The 20,261-nt window shown below is 35.6% G+C and overlaps 1 protein-coding gene across 1 annotated transcript in view; it reads left to right on the plus strand.

The window, feature by feature from the left end:
• The window catches only part of LOC120149493 (protein MADS AFFECTING FLOWERING 5-like), a 26,161-nt gene extending 13,160 nt beyond the window's left edge, over positions 1–13,001 (plus strand). The window contains exons 3-8 of the mRNA XM_039162266.1: positions 9,831–9,897; positions 9,981–10,018; positions 10,317–10,416; positions 11,364–11,405; positions 12,553–12,594; positions 12,705–13,001. Of these exons, the coding sequence (XP_039018197.1) occupies positions 9,831–9,897; positions 9,981–10,018; positions 10,317–10,416; positions 11,364–11,405; positions 12,553–12,594; positions 12,705–12,818 (403 nt within the window). The 3' untranslated portion in view covers positions 12,819–13,001. The remainder of the gene's footprint in view (positions 1–9,830; positions 9,898–9,980; positions 10,019–10,316; positions 10,417–11,363; positions 11,406–12,552; positions 12,595–12,704) is intronic.
• Positions 13,002–20,261: the final 7,260 nt, after the last annotated feature.

Consider the following 20,261-nt stretch of genomic DNA (forward strand, 5'->3'; position numbering starts at 1 on the left):
TTTTATCAAAGTCGACGGTCAATGGTCAAGGTCAACGGTCCAAATCAAAGTCAATTGGTCTGGGTTAAAGTCAACGGCTCTGGTTAAAGTCAACAATTCAAGGGTTAACGATTCGGTTGTTAGTTTGGTCGGTTCGATCGATTCAGATTGACCCAGTTTTGACCGGTTTAAGCAGATTCAATCTGACCAGATCGATTTTCTAAAAGGTTCATGACCGAGGGAGGAGCTCCACGCCCAGGCACGACACATGGCGGTGCGTATGGCGTGGAAACGATCAACAACAATAGTCTGATTACACTAGATCTAATAACTCACCAAAAATCAACCTAGATGAAGTCGAAAACAAGCTAAATCAAACGATCAACAACAATAGTCTCATTCAAGTTCGAAGTGTTAGAAGTGACCTTCTGTTATTCGTTCCAGCTGGTTTCTCTTCAGGCATCTTTCATGGCTCCTCAAGCTCTAATGTTTTTCCTGCTCATAGTGGGGCAATGCTAAATCTGGATTTACAAACGGATCAAGATCACAGGCAAATATTTCATGAGGAATTGTCGCTTTCAGTGATTTAGCTGGTAGGGAAAGCAATCAGGACCCTAGGTTTGTTGGCTTCCATCGGCATTTAGGAAATTGAAATTGTTTCTCACGATCATCAAAGTGTGCTGTCTCTGTTTGAGCTGATGTAGTCAACGTTGCCTCTTCGGATGAATTTGATATGTATCTTTAGTTGGTTGTAGTTCTTGCTTTGTTCGGTCTGTTGCAATGTTTTCCATTGGAATTGTCTCTATTCGCTTTTGTTGTCTCTGTAAGCCTGACTTTCGATATTGGTATTTTCTTTGTATTGTTCTTATGTAGCACTCTTTTCCTCCAATTAGATTAGAGAGGTTTTTAATGAGGCTCATAAGTTGTTCTTCGTCTCTTAATTTTAATAAATCATCATTCCTATAAAAACAAAAAGGAGGTACGACCTACTGAGTTTTGCTCGAGAAGGCTCGAGGATCACGTTGGTGATGGTCGTGTAACGAACGAATGGTGGAATCGGTTGGAAACGATGAAAAACAATGGGGGCGCTTGGGTTTTCGGTGAAGCTTCGAACTACTCTCCATGATTAACGACGATGATTCACGACGAGAAGAGCATTGGACTTTGATCAGACTAGAACGGTGCATCCACTGGTACGTGCGGTGACAACATACGATGAGCGATGGCCGAGATTTGCGGAGGTGAGACCTGAACGATTTCACACCAATTTCCGATGAACGACGATCGATTCGGGGTAGATGAAGGTTGGGGTTTGGTCACCGGGCGATGACAAAGGAGATGGTGGCGACGGTGTACACCATGGACAGTCGAAGCAGGATGGTCGACGGTGAGGCAACAGCTTGGGTAAGATGGTGTTCTGCAACTTTTTTTTTTTCACGGGGAAAGGCTGATCTGAGAGAATAAAGTGATCTACGGGTTATAATTTAGAGAAAATAACCTCAGTGACCAAAAATACCTTATAATATACGATTCTAACCAACTTTTTTTGGATTTGCTAAAATGACCAATTAAATCGCAATGCGATCGATAATTCGCAACGCGATCTCCGGTATCGCAAATCAGTTTCCAGATTCGCAGCGCGATTCTGACTATCGCATTGCGATTTCCCAAATTCGCGTTGCGATTTTCCAAATTCGCGTTGCGATTTTCCTAAATCGCAATGCGAATACGTAAATCGCAATGCTAATTAGGAAAATCGCAATGCGATTACGTAAATCGCAATGCGATTACGTATTCGCAATGCGATTACGTATTCGCATTGCGATTTACGTAATCGCATTGCGATTTTCCTAATTCGCATTGCGATTTTCCTAATTCGCATTGCGATTTTCCTAATTCGCATTGCGATTTACGTATTCGCATTGCGATTTAATAAATCGCAACGAGATTCTGACTATCGCAATACTGAATTTCAAATTCGCAACTCGATTTCTGAATTCGCAACAGGTTTTAATTTCGCAACACAAATGTTTTGGGTATATAACTACGCAGCAGCAGCAACTCATAACCTAAATCCCTAAATCGCAACTCATTCCATCTCAATCTATCACTCTCTCTGGCGACATCCGTTCCTATATCCAACGACATCCTTCCCCATCCGGCAACAGGTTTTAGTTTCGCAGCTCGTTTGTTTAGTAAATTAATTTACAATAATGAAATCATCTAATGTTGATCATGTTTGGATAGATTTGTGTTTTGGAGGGTCATGGGAGAATGTTCATGGTGTTTTACAATATATGCCTTTACCCATGAATCTTCAACTAAAACTGTCATTAAAAAGTTAACTTATGAAACTCTAATGTTACGTGTTGCAAATAAATTGAATTTAGAGCCCTAAGTGGATTTATGCTATCTTATCAGAGAAATTGTAAAGTTTATTGTTAACCGACAATGAAGATGTTGAACGATTCATTGCTTACATTAGTGTTTCAAGTGATGATGTTACATTGTATGTTGTTGAACCTAGAAGTAGTGAAGTTGGGTCAGTAGCGGGTAGTAATCAACTAAGTTTTTCAACCCCAGTTTATGGTGCTCAAAATTTAATGGTTTCACCACAATTTCATCACCAAGCAAATATTGTTTCACCACATTTCCAATACCAAACACAATCTCAAAACCCACAACCTTTCCCTAATCCAAATCCCAATCAACTTTCAGCACCAAATTCCGGTTTTCGTATTGACCAGTTAGACGATGATGAGCCAACAAAAAAAATTGTGAGTACTAGTCAGTATTCGAAATTTGATCTTGGTCAATACCCGGACTTTGATCTTGGTCAATACTCGGATTTTGATGATTTTTCAGAAGAAGAAACAGACCTTGCGTGTAATGATTTTGATATTAGTCAATACCCAAATTTTGATGATGAAACAGCCGTTGCCGAGGAAGATGTTTTTGATGATAATGAGGAGGAAGTTACGACTGTAAATGAACATGTTGAACATCCATTCTGTTATTCATATAACACTGAAGAAGAAAAAGAAGAAGAAATCCCCAAAGAAAAGTCCCCGAAGAAAATCCCACGGGAGTATAACTGGAATATGCCAGAATTACTTCAGATACCGGAAGAAGAGTTGGTAAAGATAGCAGTTGATTGTTATACAAATATTATTCGTATCAAGAAAGATGATTGTTTTGATACAAATGAAGACTTGAAGATAGCTTTGCATACGAAATGTGTGGAAGATGGCTATCAACTAAAAGTTAACAAATCAAGCAAAGATCGTTTCGAAACAAGGTGTATGATTGACAAAAACTGTATGTGGCGTATGATTGCAAAGAGGATAAAAGATTGCGAAATGTTTCAAGTTAGGACTTTTATTGATAAACATACATGTTCAAGAACCCAAGTTTTTCCTCACCATAGACAGGCAAACAAAAAGGTGTTGGGTGGTTTTCTGGCTGAGTTAATATTTTTGAATGGTAGGGTATATCGGGGACATAAAATTATGACTGACATGAATGCTCGGTTCAAGATTAGTATCTCATATTCTCAAGCTTGGAGAGCCAAATGTTATGCCTTGGAATTGTTGAGGGGGTCGCCAGAAGCATCGTAAGTAATAATTCATTCATTTGCGCACTTATTTATGAATACCTTTAAACTCAATCTAAAATAAATATTAACCTTATCGACCTCCCACCATGCAGGATAAAATTTAGCTTGTCCATTGCCCAACGCAAATGATTCATCTCGTTGATTCTTCAAGTGAACGACGTTAAAAGACGTCGGCATAATTGTATATCGTGTATTTCTTTTATTTTCCTTAAGTTTCCTAATTATTAGAAGACGTGACACCCACACATCGATATGCTGTTTTACAAAAAAAGACATATATTAGTAACTTACATAAATTTAAAAAAAATAATCAAATTGAAATATAAGAAAAATATAAGACTTACCCCTCTATCAAAATAGTCATTGTCTTCGACCCCTAATAATACGCCCCACCAAGAGACTATTCTAACTTCACAGGGTTAAAGACTAAACAGTTTAGCAGTATTGACAGCAATCGAATGAATTTAATAAGAAATCTAAGTGAAATGGTTAATCTATTATTGAAATTACCAGTAAACTTATCATCAATTTCAATATGAAAAACCGAAAATAATGCAAAAATTTTCAAAATAAAAATAATTAAAAAAACTAACCCTCGGAGGTTGATTTTCCATTTCTGAATGATTGTGAGGGATTTCTGACCGTGAATGGTTGTGAGGGATTTCGCCGGAGATGGGGACGGAAATCTTCGGAGATGGGGACGGATTTCACCGTAGAGAGTGAGAGATGGAGATGGGAATGAGTTGTGATTTTAGGTTTTAGGTTATGAGTTGCGATTACGGGATATACTGCGGACGGTTCAGTTTCCGATATATTAATATATTCGTGTTTGGAATTTGAAAAAAAAATACGCGTTAATACGAATGGCGCTATGTAAATCGCATTGCGATAGTCAGATTCGCATTGCGATTTACGTATTCGCATTGCGATTTTCCTAATTCGCATTGTGATTTACGTAATCGCGTTGCGATTTAAGTATTCGCATTGCGAATTAGGAAAATCGCAATGTGAATACGTAAATCGCAATGCGATAGTCAGAATCGCGTTGCGAATCTAGAAACTGATTTGCGATACCGGAGATCGCGTTGCGAATTATCGATCGCATTGCGATTTAGTTGGTCATTTTGGCAAATCCAAAAAAAGTTGGTTAAAATCGTATATTATAAGGCATTTTTGGTCACTTAGGTTATTTTCTCTATAATTTATCTTTAGTCGATTTAACATATATTTTTTCATTATTTAATTAAGAATAGTAACCTAATTTAAATGGTAAAAACCTATGTTGAGGTGGTTATAGGTTATGAATTCAATTGCCTTAAACCACACGATTTACTTTTATTGTGTGACAATATAGATAATTTTAGTATCATCACAGTTTAGGTTGTAAATGATATGAGACAGATCGTGAGTTATTCGAGATCGACTCGATCAAGGCTCAATAAATACTCGAGCTCGAATTCGACCTGAGTTCTTAACGAGCCGAAATGAGCTATTCGATATTCGACTCGAAAAGCTCGTGAGCAACTCGAAAATATAATATATTAAGATTTTATTTTTTTTAAAAATAAATTATTAATAATATTAATATTTATGTATTGATTTTTTTTAAAAATATAGTAAGATTTCATGCATTTAAGGTTTATGTTCGAGTTTGAGGCTTCAATTGAGTTAAGTTTAATAATTTTTTTTTCATTTCTAGCCTTTTCGAGCTGCTCGCGAGTTTCAGTTCAGGATTTCGAGTTCTATTCGAGTTTAAAAATTTTAAGTTCGCGAGTTTTCGAGTCGAGTCGAGGTCCATTTCAGAGTTTTCGAGTCGAGTTCAACAATACTCGAACTCGACTCGGCTCGTTTACACCCCTACATCACACCTAGGACAACCTAATATTAAAATTAGATCACACAATATAAGATTATCAATAAATTATTTAATATAGAATCACTAAGAACACTTATTATAATAAAATATAATAATTGAAACCATCCATATTTTAAAAATCTTCAAATAAATTAAAATTTTATTATATCTCAAACTCTGATCACAAATATGACCATTGAAATCGCCCGCATTTAAAAAAAAAATCAAATAATTTAAGATTTCATTATATCTCAAAATTTGATCATTTAAAACAATCAAGTGAATATTCATAGAAATCAATATATTTCTCAAATTTTGTACCCTAATCAAGTGAATGTCAGATTTCATTAAATAAGATATGAATGGCTGACTTTGGATATCAAACAAACAGCTATAGTATACCATGAATTAGTTATCTAAACATATGTGTATATATATATATATATATTCAAGCACTCCACCTAAGTGTCAGACAAAGCATAAGGACAAAATAAGAAATCATTTACTCGTCTGTAGTAATAAAATTGGATGAGATCGTATCTCATGATATAGCAACAAGAGACGCACTTTGTTTTCTTGTTTCGGAAGATAATGTGATTTTAGTTTGGAGCACTTTGTGCTCTAGGTGTTATATGGTGGGTGAGTTTTCTGCGTTAGTAGAATGTTCGTGTTAGGGCAGAGCTTCTAGAGATCTTTTTCGCTGTTTCGCTATGGCCCTCGATGGATTCTGGTGTTTTAGAGTTGTTCGTAGTCTCGCTTCTTTACTGTTTGGTTGACGTTGTTAGGGCTCAGATCATAGTATAACAACCTTTGATAGGCATATGCTCATATGTCTTATGTCTCGGAGGTTGTATCATGGTTTTGTTCGTTGTTTTGGATGGGTGTAGTTCTTCTTTGTGTTTCATTCAGGGGTAGTGTGTAGCTACATTGTTGTAGTTTGTGTTTCGGGCTGTTTGAGTGGTGTGTTCCCGGTTGTTGGTCTTGTTGTTCCTGGGTTCATGTTGGATATTCTTCCATCTCAAGGTTCACTCTTTTTCCTCTAATTAAGATTAGAGAGGTTTTTTAATGAGGTCCTTGGGGTGGTGTACTTTGTGATTTCTAATACAAAGTAACCATTTTTCAACAAAAAAAAAAGATATGCATAACAATAGCGATTATCAAATTATAATCGAGCCTTTTTGCAGACCACTAGAGGGCTCAACTTGTAGAAACATTTCGCGTCGTCCGCATTGTCTTATACATTTTAAAACACTTAGGTTGGTTCATAAATATAAACACTTCCCACACTTGGTGTCCTATAAATGTGAGATATAAGCCTTTTATTCTCCCAACATAATTCACAAGTACCTTACGTAGAACATCAATTTTTTATTCATTACTCAACTATTTTGGGCATATACTATACTGTTTTAGAGGTCTAGTGAAATAAAATATAAAAAAATAATTTTATGACTCGTATCTCCACTTTTTGTCATTGAAAATATACTTCAAAGTTTCTAAAATTTAATTTTTTTCAACAACAAGCATTCTACCAAGGGATGGACCTACATTGTAGGTGGGAGCGACAATTTTCCTTCCCAAACTTTGATGATTTATTTGTTTGTAGGTTTCTAATATTTTTAAAATCGTTATATTTAAGTTATTGTCTCTTTCAAAGTTTTATTGTTTAATTACTTTTAGGATCTTTTTAGTTTTTTGATCTCTAATTTTTCTGGTTTAATTACTCTTTAAAACCCTTTCATTTTGGAATTAGTGAAATTAACTATAAATTCTTTAAATTTTATGGTTTATTTCAATTTAAAAACCTTATTTGTTTCTAAATTAAACAACCTGCCCCTTCATAGTTTAATCTTGAATAACTCTACCAATATACCTTTCTCGGATAATTTCAATATATATATATATAAATGAATGGATTGTGATGGCATAGTTCTTTAAAAGTCTAAAAAAATCTTTTAAAATACCTAAAATTATGTTGAACCCTCATACTTTAAACCCTCCTTAATTTATCTAGTGTTATGCCTCAAACTCTTCTTAACACCTTAAGTTGTGATGCCCAATTAGAAAAGATTTTATATGGATCGACTGACAACTACATATATATCTCTTAATAAAATTCTTTTAGTAATTTCATGTACTTTTATAAAGTAATCAAAAGACTTGAACTGTATGTCTCATTAGAAACTTCGCTAAATTTAAATGGAAAAAAATATACATAATGACAAGCGACTCAATAGAATATAACCCGTTCAGCGAACTTACACCGTTAGGACAAACTATAAGGGTGCGTTTGGTTCACGGAATGTAAGATTACTAGCAGGAATAAGATTACTGGGAATGTTGTATTTTGTGTTTGGTTCATTTAGCAGGAATGTAAGATTACAGTGTTTGGTTAAAGGAATAAAAGATTATTGGAATGTATATTTTACAAAATTGTCCTTATTATATATTTGTTTTTTTAACAAGTTGAATTCTACTATAATTTTATTATAATTAATTTATATATTTTCTTTAAAAAATTTAAATTCATAAAATTTATATAATTTTTGTTTACAAAATTGAAAAGATAAATAGGTTTATAATGAAAGTGTAAAATTTTATATTAACCCCTGAACTTCATAAAAATTATAATTATGAATTTTTTTGTAAATCTAAAATAATTTAATGATAAATTTGTAATTTAACCATCGTAGAATTTTTATTATTCAACGATAGAAGAATGATATTTTTTGGGGGAGAAATTAGGGGCATTTTAGTCCAAAATGCCGGTAATCTAACAATACCTAAGGAAAGAGGTAATTAAATTCTCAATAATATACCCCAAAATACCACTGTTAGGAATAAAGGATTACCGAGGGTTGTGAATGTTTGCCAACCAAACGGGAGAATGACATTCCATTCCCCCGGTAATCCAATATGACGCCAACCAAACGTCCCCTAAATCCTTTTTATAAACCTTTATCCCGTAGTTATAATCATCTTTGGAATGTATTTGCTTAATCAAAAGAAGTCTCAGTTATACCCAAATATTGACTTATTACCCCGAGTCAGATAAATGAATGGTAACTTCAAATCCTTTATATATCCTATCTTATATACTCTTTGAATTCTTGAATGAAGTACTTCCACATAATCTACTTCGATTAAATAGTTATCTCAACCGTATCTTACCAATGTGTTATCCTTCAGGTGGGCATGATGCATTCTAGATTGTCCTCTAGGGTACCACAAAGTTGTCTTAAAATCCTGTGTATCCCTCAATCATTGATTGAACATTATCAACTCATAAAATACCTCTAAAGTCTCATAAAACTTCATCGTTTTATATCTCTAAAGTCTCTCAATTAAAACCTACCGAACACAACAAGATAAATTGAGTCATCTCATAAAATTTTATTGCCTTGTAATTCTAAAGTCTTTCAATTAAAATCCACCAAACACAACAAGATCAACTGTGTTATCTCCTAAAACTTTATTGTCATATACCTCTAACGTCTCTCATTCAAAATCTACCAAATACAAGGTAAATGGAGTCTTAGAGATAACTCAAATACAACAAGGCAAATGGAGTCCTAGAGATAACTCAAAGTATGTGATAGTGTAAAAGTAAGTTTCACACACTATTTTGATAATTTCTTTGTTAATTTATGTTTATATTAAATTCTATATAGTATTGTTAGAGTTTACATGTATTTTTAAAAAATAAGTAAAAATTCTGATGAGTTTAACGAGCAACGAATTGAGTCGAGCAACGACTCAAGATGAACGAGTTTTTTAAACAAGTACAAATCGAACAAAATTTTATCGAACTTCTCGAGTATCAAGTCGAGTCAAGCTTGAATCGAATAATTTTCAAATCGAGTTAAATACTGCTCAGTTCGTGATCGACTCACTTAATAAGTACTCCCAATGCACACACAAGACAAAGTCTCTCCCTTAGACAAAATTTTATGGGAAAGTCTCATCATTCCTAGGCACTTCTTCATAACCTAGCTGGTTATCACGGACATGCTGAGAGTGAAGAACAAACTGATTTCTTAGTTGACCTAAAACGTATATTGTGCAAAAAGGGTTTGGAATGTATCCTATAGTCATGTGAATTGTCATTAAAAACTTAACGATGATATTGAATTTTCGTCTAATCATTTACACTTAAAACTTTACTGTTCCAAATATCGTCTTTTACCCGTGTTCTTTGTATACTAATATCAGTTTGGTTATTTTTTCACTCATAAATTTCTAATGTAGTTGAATCTTCTATAACATCTTTCCAAGACATTATGTAATGCAAGTTTTCGATGGAAACTTGGTTCATGAAATACTAAATAGTTCTGATCTTCTTATTCTCATCATGACTAATGCAATAAACATTTTTGCCAGTTTGGTCAAGATTCTTGAACGCTACCATGGACAAGAATCTGAGGCTTCAAAAGATGATACTGAAGCAGTAAGTAATCAAATGAACTGCTTATGCTTTTAACATGTTTCTCCTCCATATTTGCTAACTGACCTTTAATCATTTTTCCACAGGTCCTTTCACTTACAGAGCTACTTCATATGGTTCAAAGGTGAGTATTCGATTTCGAGACGTCTTTATTGAAGAAAAAAGATCATACAAGATCACCATATGCCTCACTAAAAAATCCCTTTATTTATAAAGGGAAAAAGAGCACATAATGATGATCAAAGATACAAAAGAGACGCTACCAAACAAAGACATAAACCTGCATTAACCCTAATTCCGAGGGCTTGTGAAGCCTAATTTGAATAAGATTAACACCAACTTCTTCTTTCTTTCCTATACCTAAATATTAGCGTAGTAGAAGTTATATATGACTAGTTTGACATAGTAGTATCTGTTGACAGTCGAGTAGAAGAACCAACTATTGAGCAGTTGAGCTTGATGGACCTTGAAAAACTAGAGATGCAGCTTGCTACGGCACTTCGCAGAACCAGAGCTAGAAAGGTTAGTATCCCACATCGAGGAAAACATGGCATATCATGATAGATATATTGTGTAAGCTAAGCCACGTAATCTTGTTCTAAGAAATCAGATCCTGCATTGGCCGCTTCTGCAAGTGAAATTTCACCTCTGATACTTGCATTGGCTCTGAATTTATAACCAACTTTTTAAGGCATTATGCTAAAAATACTCCTATTGTTTTGACTATAATCCCTTTTGGGTCCTATTCTTTTTTGTGGGTGCATTTAGGCCACAAATGTTTCATTTTAGACAAAATCATTAGTCAACAAATGATGAACGTTTTAAAATAGGGTTTTTTGGCCTTAAAATGACACGGTGAGGCCAAAATGATCTAAAAAATCAGGGTTAAAGTAACTATTTAATAAAATATTATGGGTTTTTACCCTATAATGAAATCTTGGGATCAAAATGTTCCAAAATATGGACTAAAATAACTATTTAGTGTGAAAGTTAAGGTATTTTGGCATTATGCCTTTCATAAAAACAATAGCACTCAAGTCTAGCTCCATATAGTAATGAAGTCTTTTACCACCACTTACCATGGTCCTCATTCACAATTATGATCTCAGAGACCAAATCTAAATCCTAAAACATTAGGAAATTGGCATGTTTAGAGAATCTTAAAGATGATTGCCTACCAGGAAATCCACTTGAATACCCTAAGTCACTTACAGGTTAGGCTTGCTTCTGAATAAGAGACTGAATGGATAAATCTGAAAAGTGATTACTTAAGACCTAAACATCATTAACTTCAAGTCACTTTTATGTACTAATTTATGTGAAATCTTTAGTTAGATAAGAACGCTTTCGTAACAGAGACGGACGTAAGATTTTATGTTAGGGACGAACTTAAACTTTTAAAATTTCAGCTGCTTCCATGTGATATGGAAAGCTATTCATTTTCTTAGATGATAAAGTTTTTATTGCAGACACAGCTGATGCTGGAGACCATTTTGTTCCGCCAAGAAAAGGTATGCAACCATTGTGGCTATACTGAGAATTTAGCTATGCATCTATTGGCTTTACCTGAACTGTGAAGAACATCCCTGTTGGGTTTTTACTAGGTTTTTGAATAGTAATGGATGTTTTAACTGTAGTAAATAAGCTGTTTAGAATCAGCATGTTAGAAAATTTGAACCATGTAGGACCATTTCTTCCCATTTTATCACTCTTCTTAGAAAACGTAGAGGAACATACGTGTACATACCAAGCGACTTCGGTGGTAAAAAAATTGTTGTTATTCATTAAAGTCACGGGTTCGGACATTAGGAACAATAGAGATGTGAGCATTCAAGTGTAAAATGATTGAGAATTATCGTTGAACATATACTACTTTATACTTATCCAGATTAATAAAAAAAAACTAACTTAGAAGGCATGGCAAGGAAGAGATAGTAGACCCTGAACTAGAGAAAAATTGAAGCACACACGTAATAAAGAGACAACATAGTTAGGAGTGTAAATAAAAACTGTTAGATGTATTGTTCGTGAACCGTTTGTATAAGGGTCATTTATATTCATTCATTAAACTAAATAAACTAGTATGAGCAAAATATTTATGTTCATTTAATAAACGAACAACACGAATAGATGTGTGTTTGATTCGTTTATATTCACGAATAAATTCGTTTTAAAACTAGTTTATTTACTCCTCCATCAACTCGCTTATAAGCTTATTTACCATATTCTCTTTTTTCTTTTATTATTTTACTTTTTAAATATTGGTGAAGGTATGAATTAAATTGAACACTATTGAGTTACGTGATTTAAACTATGAAATTTAAGAAGTTTAATGACCTCTAACGTAGTTTATCATTTTTCTTTTGTCTACAAATGGAAAAGTAAAAAGAAAGGATAACAAGAGAGAATTGATTATGGAATAGACTCAAACCATATAAATTAACATATTCGTGAGTACTAAATGAATATGTTCGTAAATATTAAACGAATATATTCACAAATACTAAACGAATTGAATATAAACGTTGTCAAAAATAAATAAATGAACATAAATACAATTTTATTTGTTCAAGTCCGGTTTATTTACATCCCTAAGCATAGTACACTTTTTCCTTGTATTTGGTTTGCTCTAATCCATGTCAATCCACTCGTACGCAGGAAAAGTTTATGACAGCGGAAAATGAACTTCTAGAAAGAGAGGTATATTTTGTACAAAATATCTAGACCTAGTCTCCATGCTCGGTCCAACTCATTAATAATCGTTAAAACAAACGAACAAACAAATAATGTAATTTTGCTGTAACTTGCAGATTGCAGCAATGGAGAAGAATGAAGAATACAGGAGCGAAATGGGGATAGGGTTGATGAGCAACACAGAAAATCATCGTCTTCCCCAGATGCAAACCCTTACGCTGCTTACATGATAAGGTTGTAATCAAGCATCTCAAGTCAGTTGTGCAGCTAAACCTCTGTTATCCAGTTGAATCCGTTGGCTTCACTTTCTTTCTAATTCTGCATCTGACGAATATATTATGTTGGATGATGAGTAAAACAAAATGCAATGCGAAATGAATGAATGAATAAACGTGATTCGCATTACGATCGTATTTTTAGTTGCAATCATGTTTTCGATCATGTTGCGTTTGATTATAAACGTAATAAACATTATTACGATAATTATGAGTATCATGATCATGCAATAATAATTGAGAAAATAACCTCAGTGACCAAAAATCTCATATAATATACAATTTTAACCAACTTTTTCCGGATTTGCCAAAATGACCAACAAAATCGTAATGCGATCGCTAATTCGTAACGCGATCTCCATTATCGCAAATTCGCGTTGCATTTTCGCAATGCGATAGTTGAAAATCGCGTTGCGATGGTCTACAGTATCGTTGCGATTTTCCCAATTCGCAATGCGAATAAGTAAATCGCAACGCGAATTGGGAAAATCGCAATGCGAATAAGTAAATCACAACGCGAATTGGGAAAATCGCAATGCGATACTGACTATCGCAATGCGATAATAAAAAATCGCAACGAGATACTTACTTTCGCAACGCGATACTGACTTTCGCAACGCGATACTGACTTTCGCAACGCGATAATACATAATCGCAATGCGATTTTCAAAACGCCATTAGTATCCTGGCCAAGTATTTTATTTTTAAATTCCAAACACGAATATTAATATATTGGAACACTGAACTGTCCACAGTATATCCTGTAATCGCAACTCATAACCTAAAACCTAAAATCACAACTCAGTCCCATCTCTATCTCTCACTCTCTCACCCATCTCCGACGAAATCCGTCCCCATCTCCGGCGAAATCCGTCTATCTCCATCTCTCAGAGCCACCATCACAATCAGAAATGGAAAATCAACCAAATCAACCAACGAGGGTTAGTTTTTTTAATTATTTTCTTTTTTGAAATTTTTGCATTATTATTAGGTTTTTCATATTGAAATTGATGATAAGTTTACTGGTAATTTCAATAATAGATTAACCATTTCACTTAGATTGCTTATTAAATCAACCGAGAATCGCAACGCGAAATGCAAATCGCAACGCGATTTTAGTTTCGCGTTGCGATTCTCTCGTTGCGATAGTCGAATTCGCGTTGCGATTTTCATTTTCGTGTTGCGATTTTCATTTTCAGAAACTATTCTTCTTCTGCAAATTGAAACTTGAATGAATTGCATTACTTCAACCAAAAACAAAGACAAATACGAAATTCACAGTGTTGCATATTTAAGTTTGAAGAATAAACTACTACTATTATGTTTATTATTGTTTTTGGTATATCTTCACAGTGTAGTTTTTGGTATATCTAATTTAGTATGTTTATTGTTTTTGTAGAACTTTTATTCGGCTCAATTGACCTTGAGAAATAAAGTCAGCCTGGCCAAAACAATTGCGTCGAAGCTTTCACCTGCACAAAGAAAAATGTTTGAGGATACATGCTTCGGGCCATGGCTGAAAGTACAACATCCCGGTGGAGATGCGATGTTGACACACCTGTTTCTTCAAACCATGACTAGCGATCTACCAGAGACTATACAACGTCGTGATGAAGAGATATGGTTTGATTTTCCACCGGCGTATACGTGTTTTGGGCGGGAGGAGTTTTGCTTAATCACCGGTCTACGCTTCGGACACGATGATGTAGGTCGGTACACTAGACACATTACCCGCCCATCATGGCTATCCCGGGTTTTTCCTGAGTGGAGAGGCCGAGTCTACACGTAGAAGACCTGACAAGATTTTTGAATAATAAAGATGGTTTTACTCGGATGGATGACGTCGACGTTGTCCGAGTATGCCTTCTAATTCTTTTGCATGCCGGCTTTTTAGGCAGAGAGGCCAGACAACCTATTCCAAATGATCTAATCAAATTGGTAGAAGACCTAAATGCGTGGAACCTGTTTCCGTGGGGCTCGTATTTATGGAAAGCTACATGGAATAAGTTATCGTCTGCCTTGGATGATCGAAAAAGTTTGCATGGCGATGGTTCCAAATACACTTTGACAGGCTTTATTTGGGCCTTTAAGGTAAGAATTTTTATATGATGTTTCCAAAATTATAAGTAATTATTTAACAATTACTAATGTTTGTTATTATATTGTTTGTAGATTTGGATATTTGAGGCCTTTCCCGCCATGAAGACATATGCAATAAAAACTTCAAATGATAATCCCAGGGCTATTTCCTGGAAGAGGAAACGGACCTTGCAATGGGAAGATTTACTACGGTATACGACAATAAATAATGTAAGTTAACATAAATACTACCATATGTTTATAAACAAGTTATTACTAGTACACGTTTAACTTTGTTTGAGCTTTTATATTGTTAGGAGGCCAACACTCCTCTACAGAGGCTGACACCCACGGAAGCTGAGCTAGCCACTGATTGGTGGCAAGCTAGTAAGCGTTTTTTTGATGGAACGGTTGATGAGCAGCCTCCACTTCGGGAGCCATCACCTCGCCCAGAGCTATCACCTCACCCAGAGCCATCATCTGATCGACCCGGCTATACACCTCCACAACGACAACCATCACCTATTCTGTCACATCATCGAGCCTCTTCTCCACCATCACCGCAAGATAGGCGACCGGCAAAGATGCCACGATGTTTATCTCCCTGTTCTCCACCTCCACCTCAACGGGATGAGTTAGGGGAGTTACTTGATGAGGTCAATGCCTTGCGTGAGGAGGTCGGTACTTTACGCAAAGACGATGGTGCATGGCGTGTTGAGGTGTCTACATTACGCGGTGAGGTAGCCGCTCTACGTGAGATGGTAGCATCGTTGCATAATGAGGTTCATACTCTACGCAACGAGGTAAGTTTAAGATTTTTCATACTCGTAATTCATTCGGTTGCTGCCAATACTGCTAAACTGTTTTTGTTAGTATTTGTTTTTGGTTTTGTTTTTGTCTTTTGGTTGAAGTAATGCAATCCATTCAAGTTTCAATTTGCAGAAGAAGAATAGTTTACTTTCGCAACACGAAAATGACTATCGCAACGCGGAAATGGCTATCGCAATGCGAAATGAAAATCGCAACGACAAAATCGCAATGCGAAATGAAATCGCAACGATAAAATCGCAACGCGAAATGAAAATCGCAATGCGATTTGTGTTTCGCGTTGCGATTTCATTTCGCGTTGCGATTTTCATTTCGCATTGCGATAGCCATTTCCGCGTTGCGATAGTCATTTCGCGTTGCGATTTTAAGTTTCGTGTTGCGAAAGTAAACTATTCTTCTTCTGGAATGTTTATATATGTTGTCCTTTTAAATGTTTATATAAGTGCTTACTTCTGGAATGTTATCTGAGCATTTTGTGAACTATGATAGAATAATGATTTGGGTGAATACAATGCTAGTTTGAAACATATTTGTCTTTGTTTAATATCATGTCTGTTTATTTACTGATTTATGTATTAATTTTTTTTAGTGGCCCGATAAGGTGGATGCTTTACGTCGGGTTTTCCTTGCACGACGGAGTTCACGCATCAGACGGCGTGGACGTGCTATTACGTCTCCGTTCACCCCAATGGTGCGAAGACTCTGCAAGAAGAAGCCCGACTCACCGGTCATCCCTCAAGAGTCCCCTCCAATCGTTCAAGAGGCCCCTATTCTCCCTCAAGATTCCCCCCCCCCACCGTTCAAGAGGCCACTGTCATCGTTGAAGAGGTCCCTCCCACCATTCCAGAGCCCGATTCACATGGGGTAATATATCAAAGTATTGAGAAACCCCCACCGGTTCCGGACATGATGGATGAGAGTTGGCTCTCGTATGAGTTACCGGCTAGTACCCTTCCGGTATCTGAAGTGGAGAGGAGACAACTATCGGAAACAATTGTGGATAATACCCATTGGGCTAAGACCGCAGTTGATTTTTATCTACATGAGTGGAGCCAAGGGTGTTACACTGACATCAGCAAACTCAACGATGAAATGTTTTTCTTGCTTGATCGGTCTTGGTGGGGTGTGCTATTAGGGGTTGAAGACAGTGGCTATTTGGATGGGGAGGTAAGTCTTATATTTGTCTTATATATGATTTTGATTAATTTGTTTAAAAATTAATGTAATTCACTAATATATGTATTTTTTTGTAAAACAGCATATCGATGCGTGGGTGTCACGTCTACTAATAATAAGGAAGCTTAGGAAAAATAAAAAAAATTCGCTATATACAATAATGCCGACGGCTTTTCACGCAGTTCACTTGAAGAATCAACGAGATGAATCATTTTTGTTGGGCAATGGACAAGCTAAACTTTATCCTGCATGGTGGGAGGTCGATAAGGTTAGTGTTTATTTTTTTAAATTTTTTAAAGGTGTTCATAAATAAGTGCGCAAATAAATGAATTATTACTTATGATCGCAGGTGTTTATCCCTGTTTTGGAACGTCGTCACTGGCTTCTCGTCCAACTTCAGCTCCCATCCCTGAAGATAATAGTGTATGACAGCATGATCAATTACATATCACTATCTGATTTGAGAGATATTTTCAAGGGATGGAGCTCTCATTTGGCTAAATCCTTGGATGGGATTAAGTATTGGAGTCATTCTGGACACAAGAAGCCAAAGAAGTTCAATGTCACAGTTGTCAGAGACGAGACCGCGCCACAGTAATCGCCGGGAGCCAGAGGGGATTGTGGTCCTCTTGTATGCCTTTGCTTGGCGCGTTTGACGACGGGAAGCACAGAGTTTTTACCTCCCACCGATAGAGATAGAGTTGCAGTAGGCTTGTGGTTTCGGCATTATATGGCTAGAGTAATATATTCGAGACGCTGCCTACCTGCATCCGCGTTATGAAAGTGTCCATTGTTAATTGGTAAGTCAAATGCAAGTTTTGTTAACATATATACTCCTTTTGGTTTGAAAATGTTTGGTTAAGTACCTAGAATTCAATAATTTGCTGTTTGTAGGTTTTAGATGTGTAGGAAGTCTTGTTTGAGCAAATGTTTGGTTTCTGCAGGTTAATCCTTAAGTGAGCTGCGTGAAATGGATGTACGGGGTCACAAAGTTGTTGATTCATTGATTCAATAATTGATGAAGAAATAAGAATTATTATTATTATTTGATTGTTTAATTGATTTGTAAAAGATGATTTGTAAATGTTGATTTGTTTAATTGATGTGTACATAATTTGTGTTGAAATGTAATAGTTGATTTGTTGATTTTCAATATGCTTTATGTTGAAGGCAAAACAGACTATCGCAACGCGAAATGGCTATCGCAACGAGAAAATCGCAATGCGAAATGAAAATCGCAACGAGAAATAGTCAAATGAATGTCTTCATAGCAATGTTCAAACTCAAGTTACTAATACATGCCTAACTGAAAATGTTAAAAGTGCACACATAAAATACACATAATGCAAGTTTTGTTAACATATATACTCCTTTTGGTTTGAAAATGTTTGGTTAAGTACCTAGAATTCAATAATTGTTAAAAGTTTATGCATGTTAATCCTCGTTGCCTTTTTCATTTCGCATTGCGATTCTATCGTTGCGATTTGCATTTCGCATTGCGATGGTCAAATGATTGCCTTTCGCAACGCGATTCTGACTTTCGCAACGAGATAATACAGAATCGCAATGCGAGTTTCAAAGTTCGCAACAGGTTTTAGTTTCGCAAGCCAAATTTTTTGTGTATATATACGCAGCAGCAACAACTCATAACCTAAATCCCTAAATCGCAACTCATTCCATCTCCATCTATCACTCTCTCCGGCGACATCCGTTCCAATATCCAACGACATCCTTCCCCATCCGGTAACAGGTCTTAGTTTCGCATCTCGTTTGTTTAGTTACAACCATGAAATCATCTAATGTTGATCATGTTTGGATAGATTTGTGTTTTGTAGGGTCATGGGAGAATGTTCATGGTGTTTTACAATATATGCCTTTACCCATGAATCTTCAACTAAAACTGTCATTAAAGAAGTTAACTTATGAAACCCTAATATTACGTGTTTCAAAGAAATTGAATTTAGAGCCCCTAAGTGGATTTAGGCTATCTTATCAGAGAAATGGTAAAGTTTATTTGTTAACCGACAATGAAGATGTTGAACGATTCATTGCTTACATTAATGTTTCAAGTGATGATGCTACATTGTATGTTGTTGAACCTAGAAGTAGTATTGTTGGGTCAGTAGCGGGTAGTAATCAACTAAGTGGGTCTCAAAACCCACAGCCTTTCTCTAATCCAAATCCAAATAAACTTTCAGCACCAAATTTCGGTTTTCGTATTGACCAATTAGACGATGATGAGCCAAGAGAAAAAATTGTGAGTACTAGTCAGTATTCGAAATTTGATCTTGGTCAATACCCGGACTTTGATATTGGTCAATACATGGATTTGATGATGTTTCAGAAGAAGAAACAGACCCTGCGTGTAATGATTTTGATATTGGTCAATACCCGAATTTTGATGATGAAACACCCGTTGCCGAGGAAGATGTTGTTGATGATAATGAGGAGGAAGTTACGACTGTGAATGAACATGTTGAACATCCATTCTGTAATTCATATAATCCTGAAGAAGAAAAAGAAGAAGAAAAAGTCCCCGAAGAAAAGAAAATGCCACGGGAGTATAACTGGAATATGCCAGAATTACTTCATTACCGGAAGAAGAGTTGGCAAAGAAAGCAGTTGATTGTTACACAAAAGTTATTCGTATCAAGAAAGATGATTGTTTGATACAAAGGAAGACTTGAAGATAGCTTTGTATACGAAATGTGTGGAAGATGGCTATCAACTAAAAGTTAACAAATCAAGCAAAGATCGTTTCGAAACAAGGTGTACGATTGACAAAAACTGTACGTGGCGTATGATTGCAAAGAGGATAAAAGATTGCGCAATGTTTCAAGTTAGGACTTTTATTGATAAACATACATGTTCAAGAACCCAAGTTTTTCCTCACCATAGACAGGCAAACAAAAAGGTGTTGGGTGGTTTTCTGGCTGAGTTAATGTTTTTGAATGGCAGGGTATATCGGGGACATGAAATTATGACTGACATGAATGCTCGGTTCAAGATTAGTATATCATATTCTCAAGCTTGGAGAGCCAAATGTTATGCCTTGGAATTGTTGAGGGGGTCGCCAGAAGCATCGTTTGCCCAACTACCGGCTTATTGTCACAATTTAAAGCTGAAAAATCCTGGGTCAGTAACTCATATCAAAACAGATAGAGATGGACGCTTTGAGTTGCTGTTTATCGCCATTGGTGCTGCGGTTAGTAAATCAATATAATTCTGTTGACTCATTTCTGTTAGTTACATGCATTTCACATTTAAATGATTATATTTCTTGTGTATATTATTTTGTAGATTCGTTCGTTTATT

This window comes from Hibiscus syriacus, unplaced genomic scaffold, assembly GCF_006381635.1.
Source record: "Hibiscus syriacus cultivar Baekdansim isolate YM2019G1 unplaced genomic scaffold, ASM638163v2 tig00111005_pilon, whole genome shotgun sequence".
Classification (NCBI taxonomy): Eukaryota; Viridiplantae; Streptophyta; class Magnoliopsida; order Malvales; family Malvaceae; genus Hibiscus; species Hibiscus syriacus.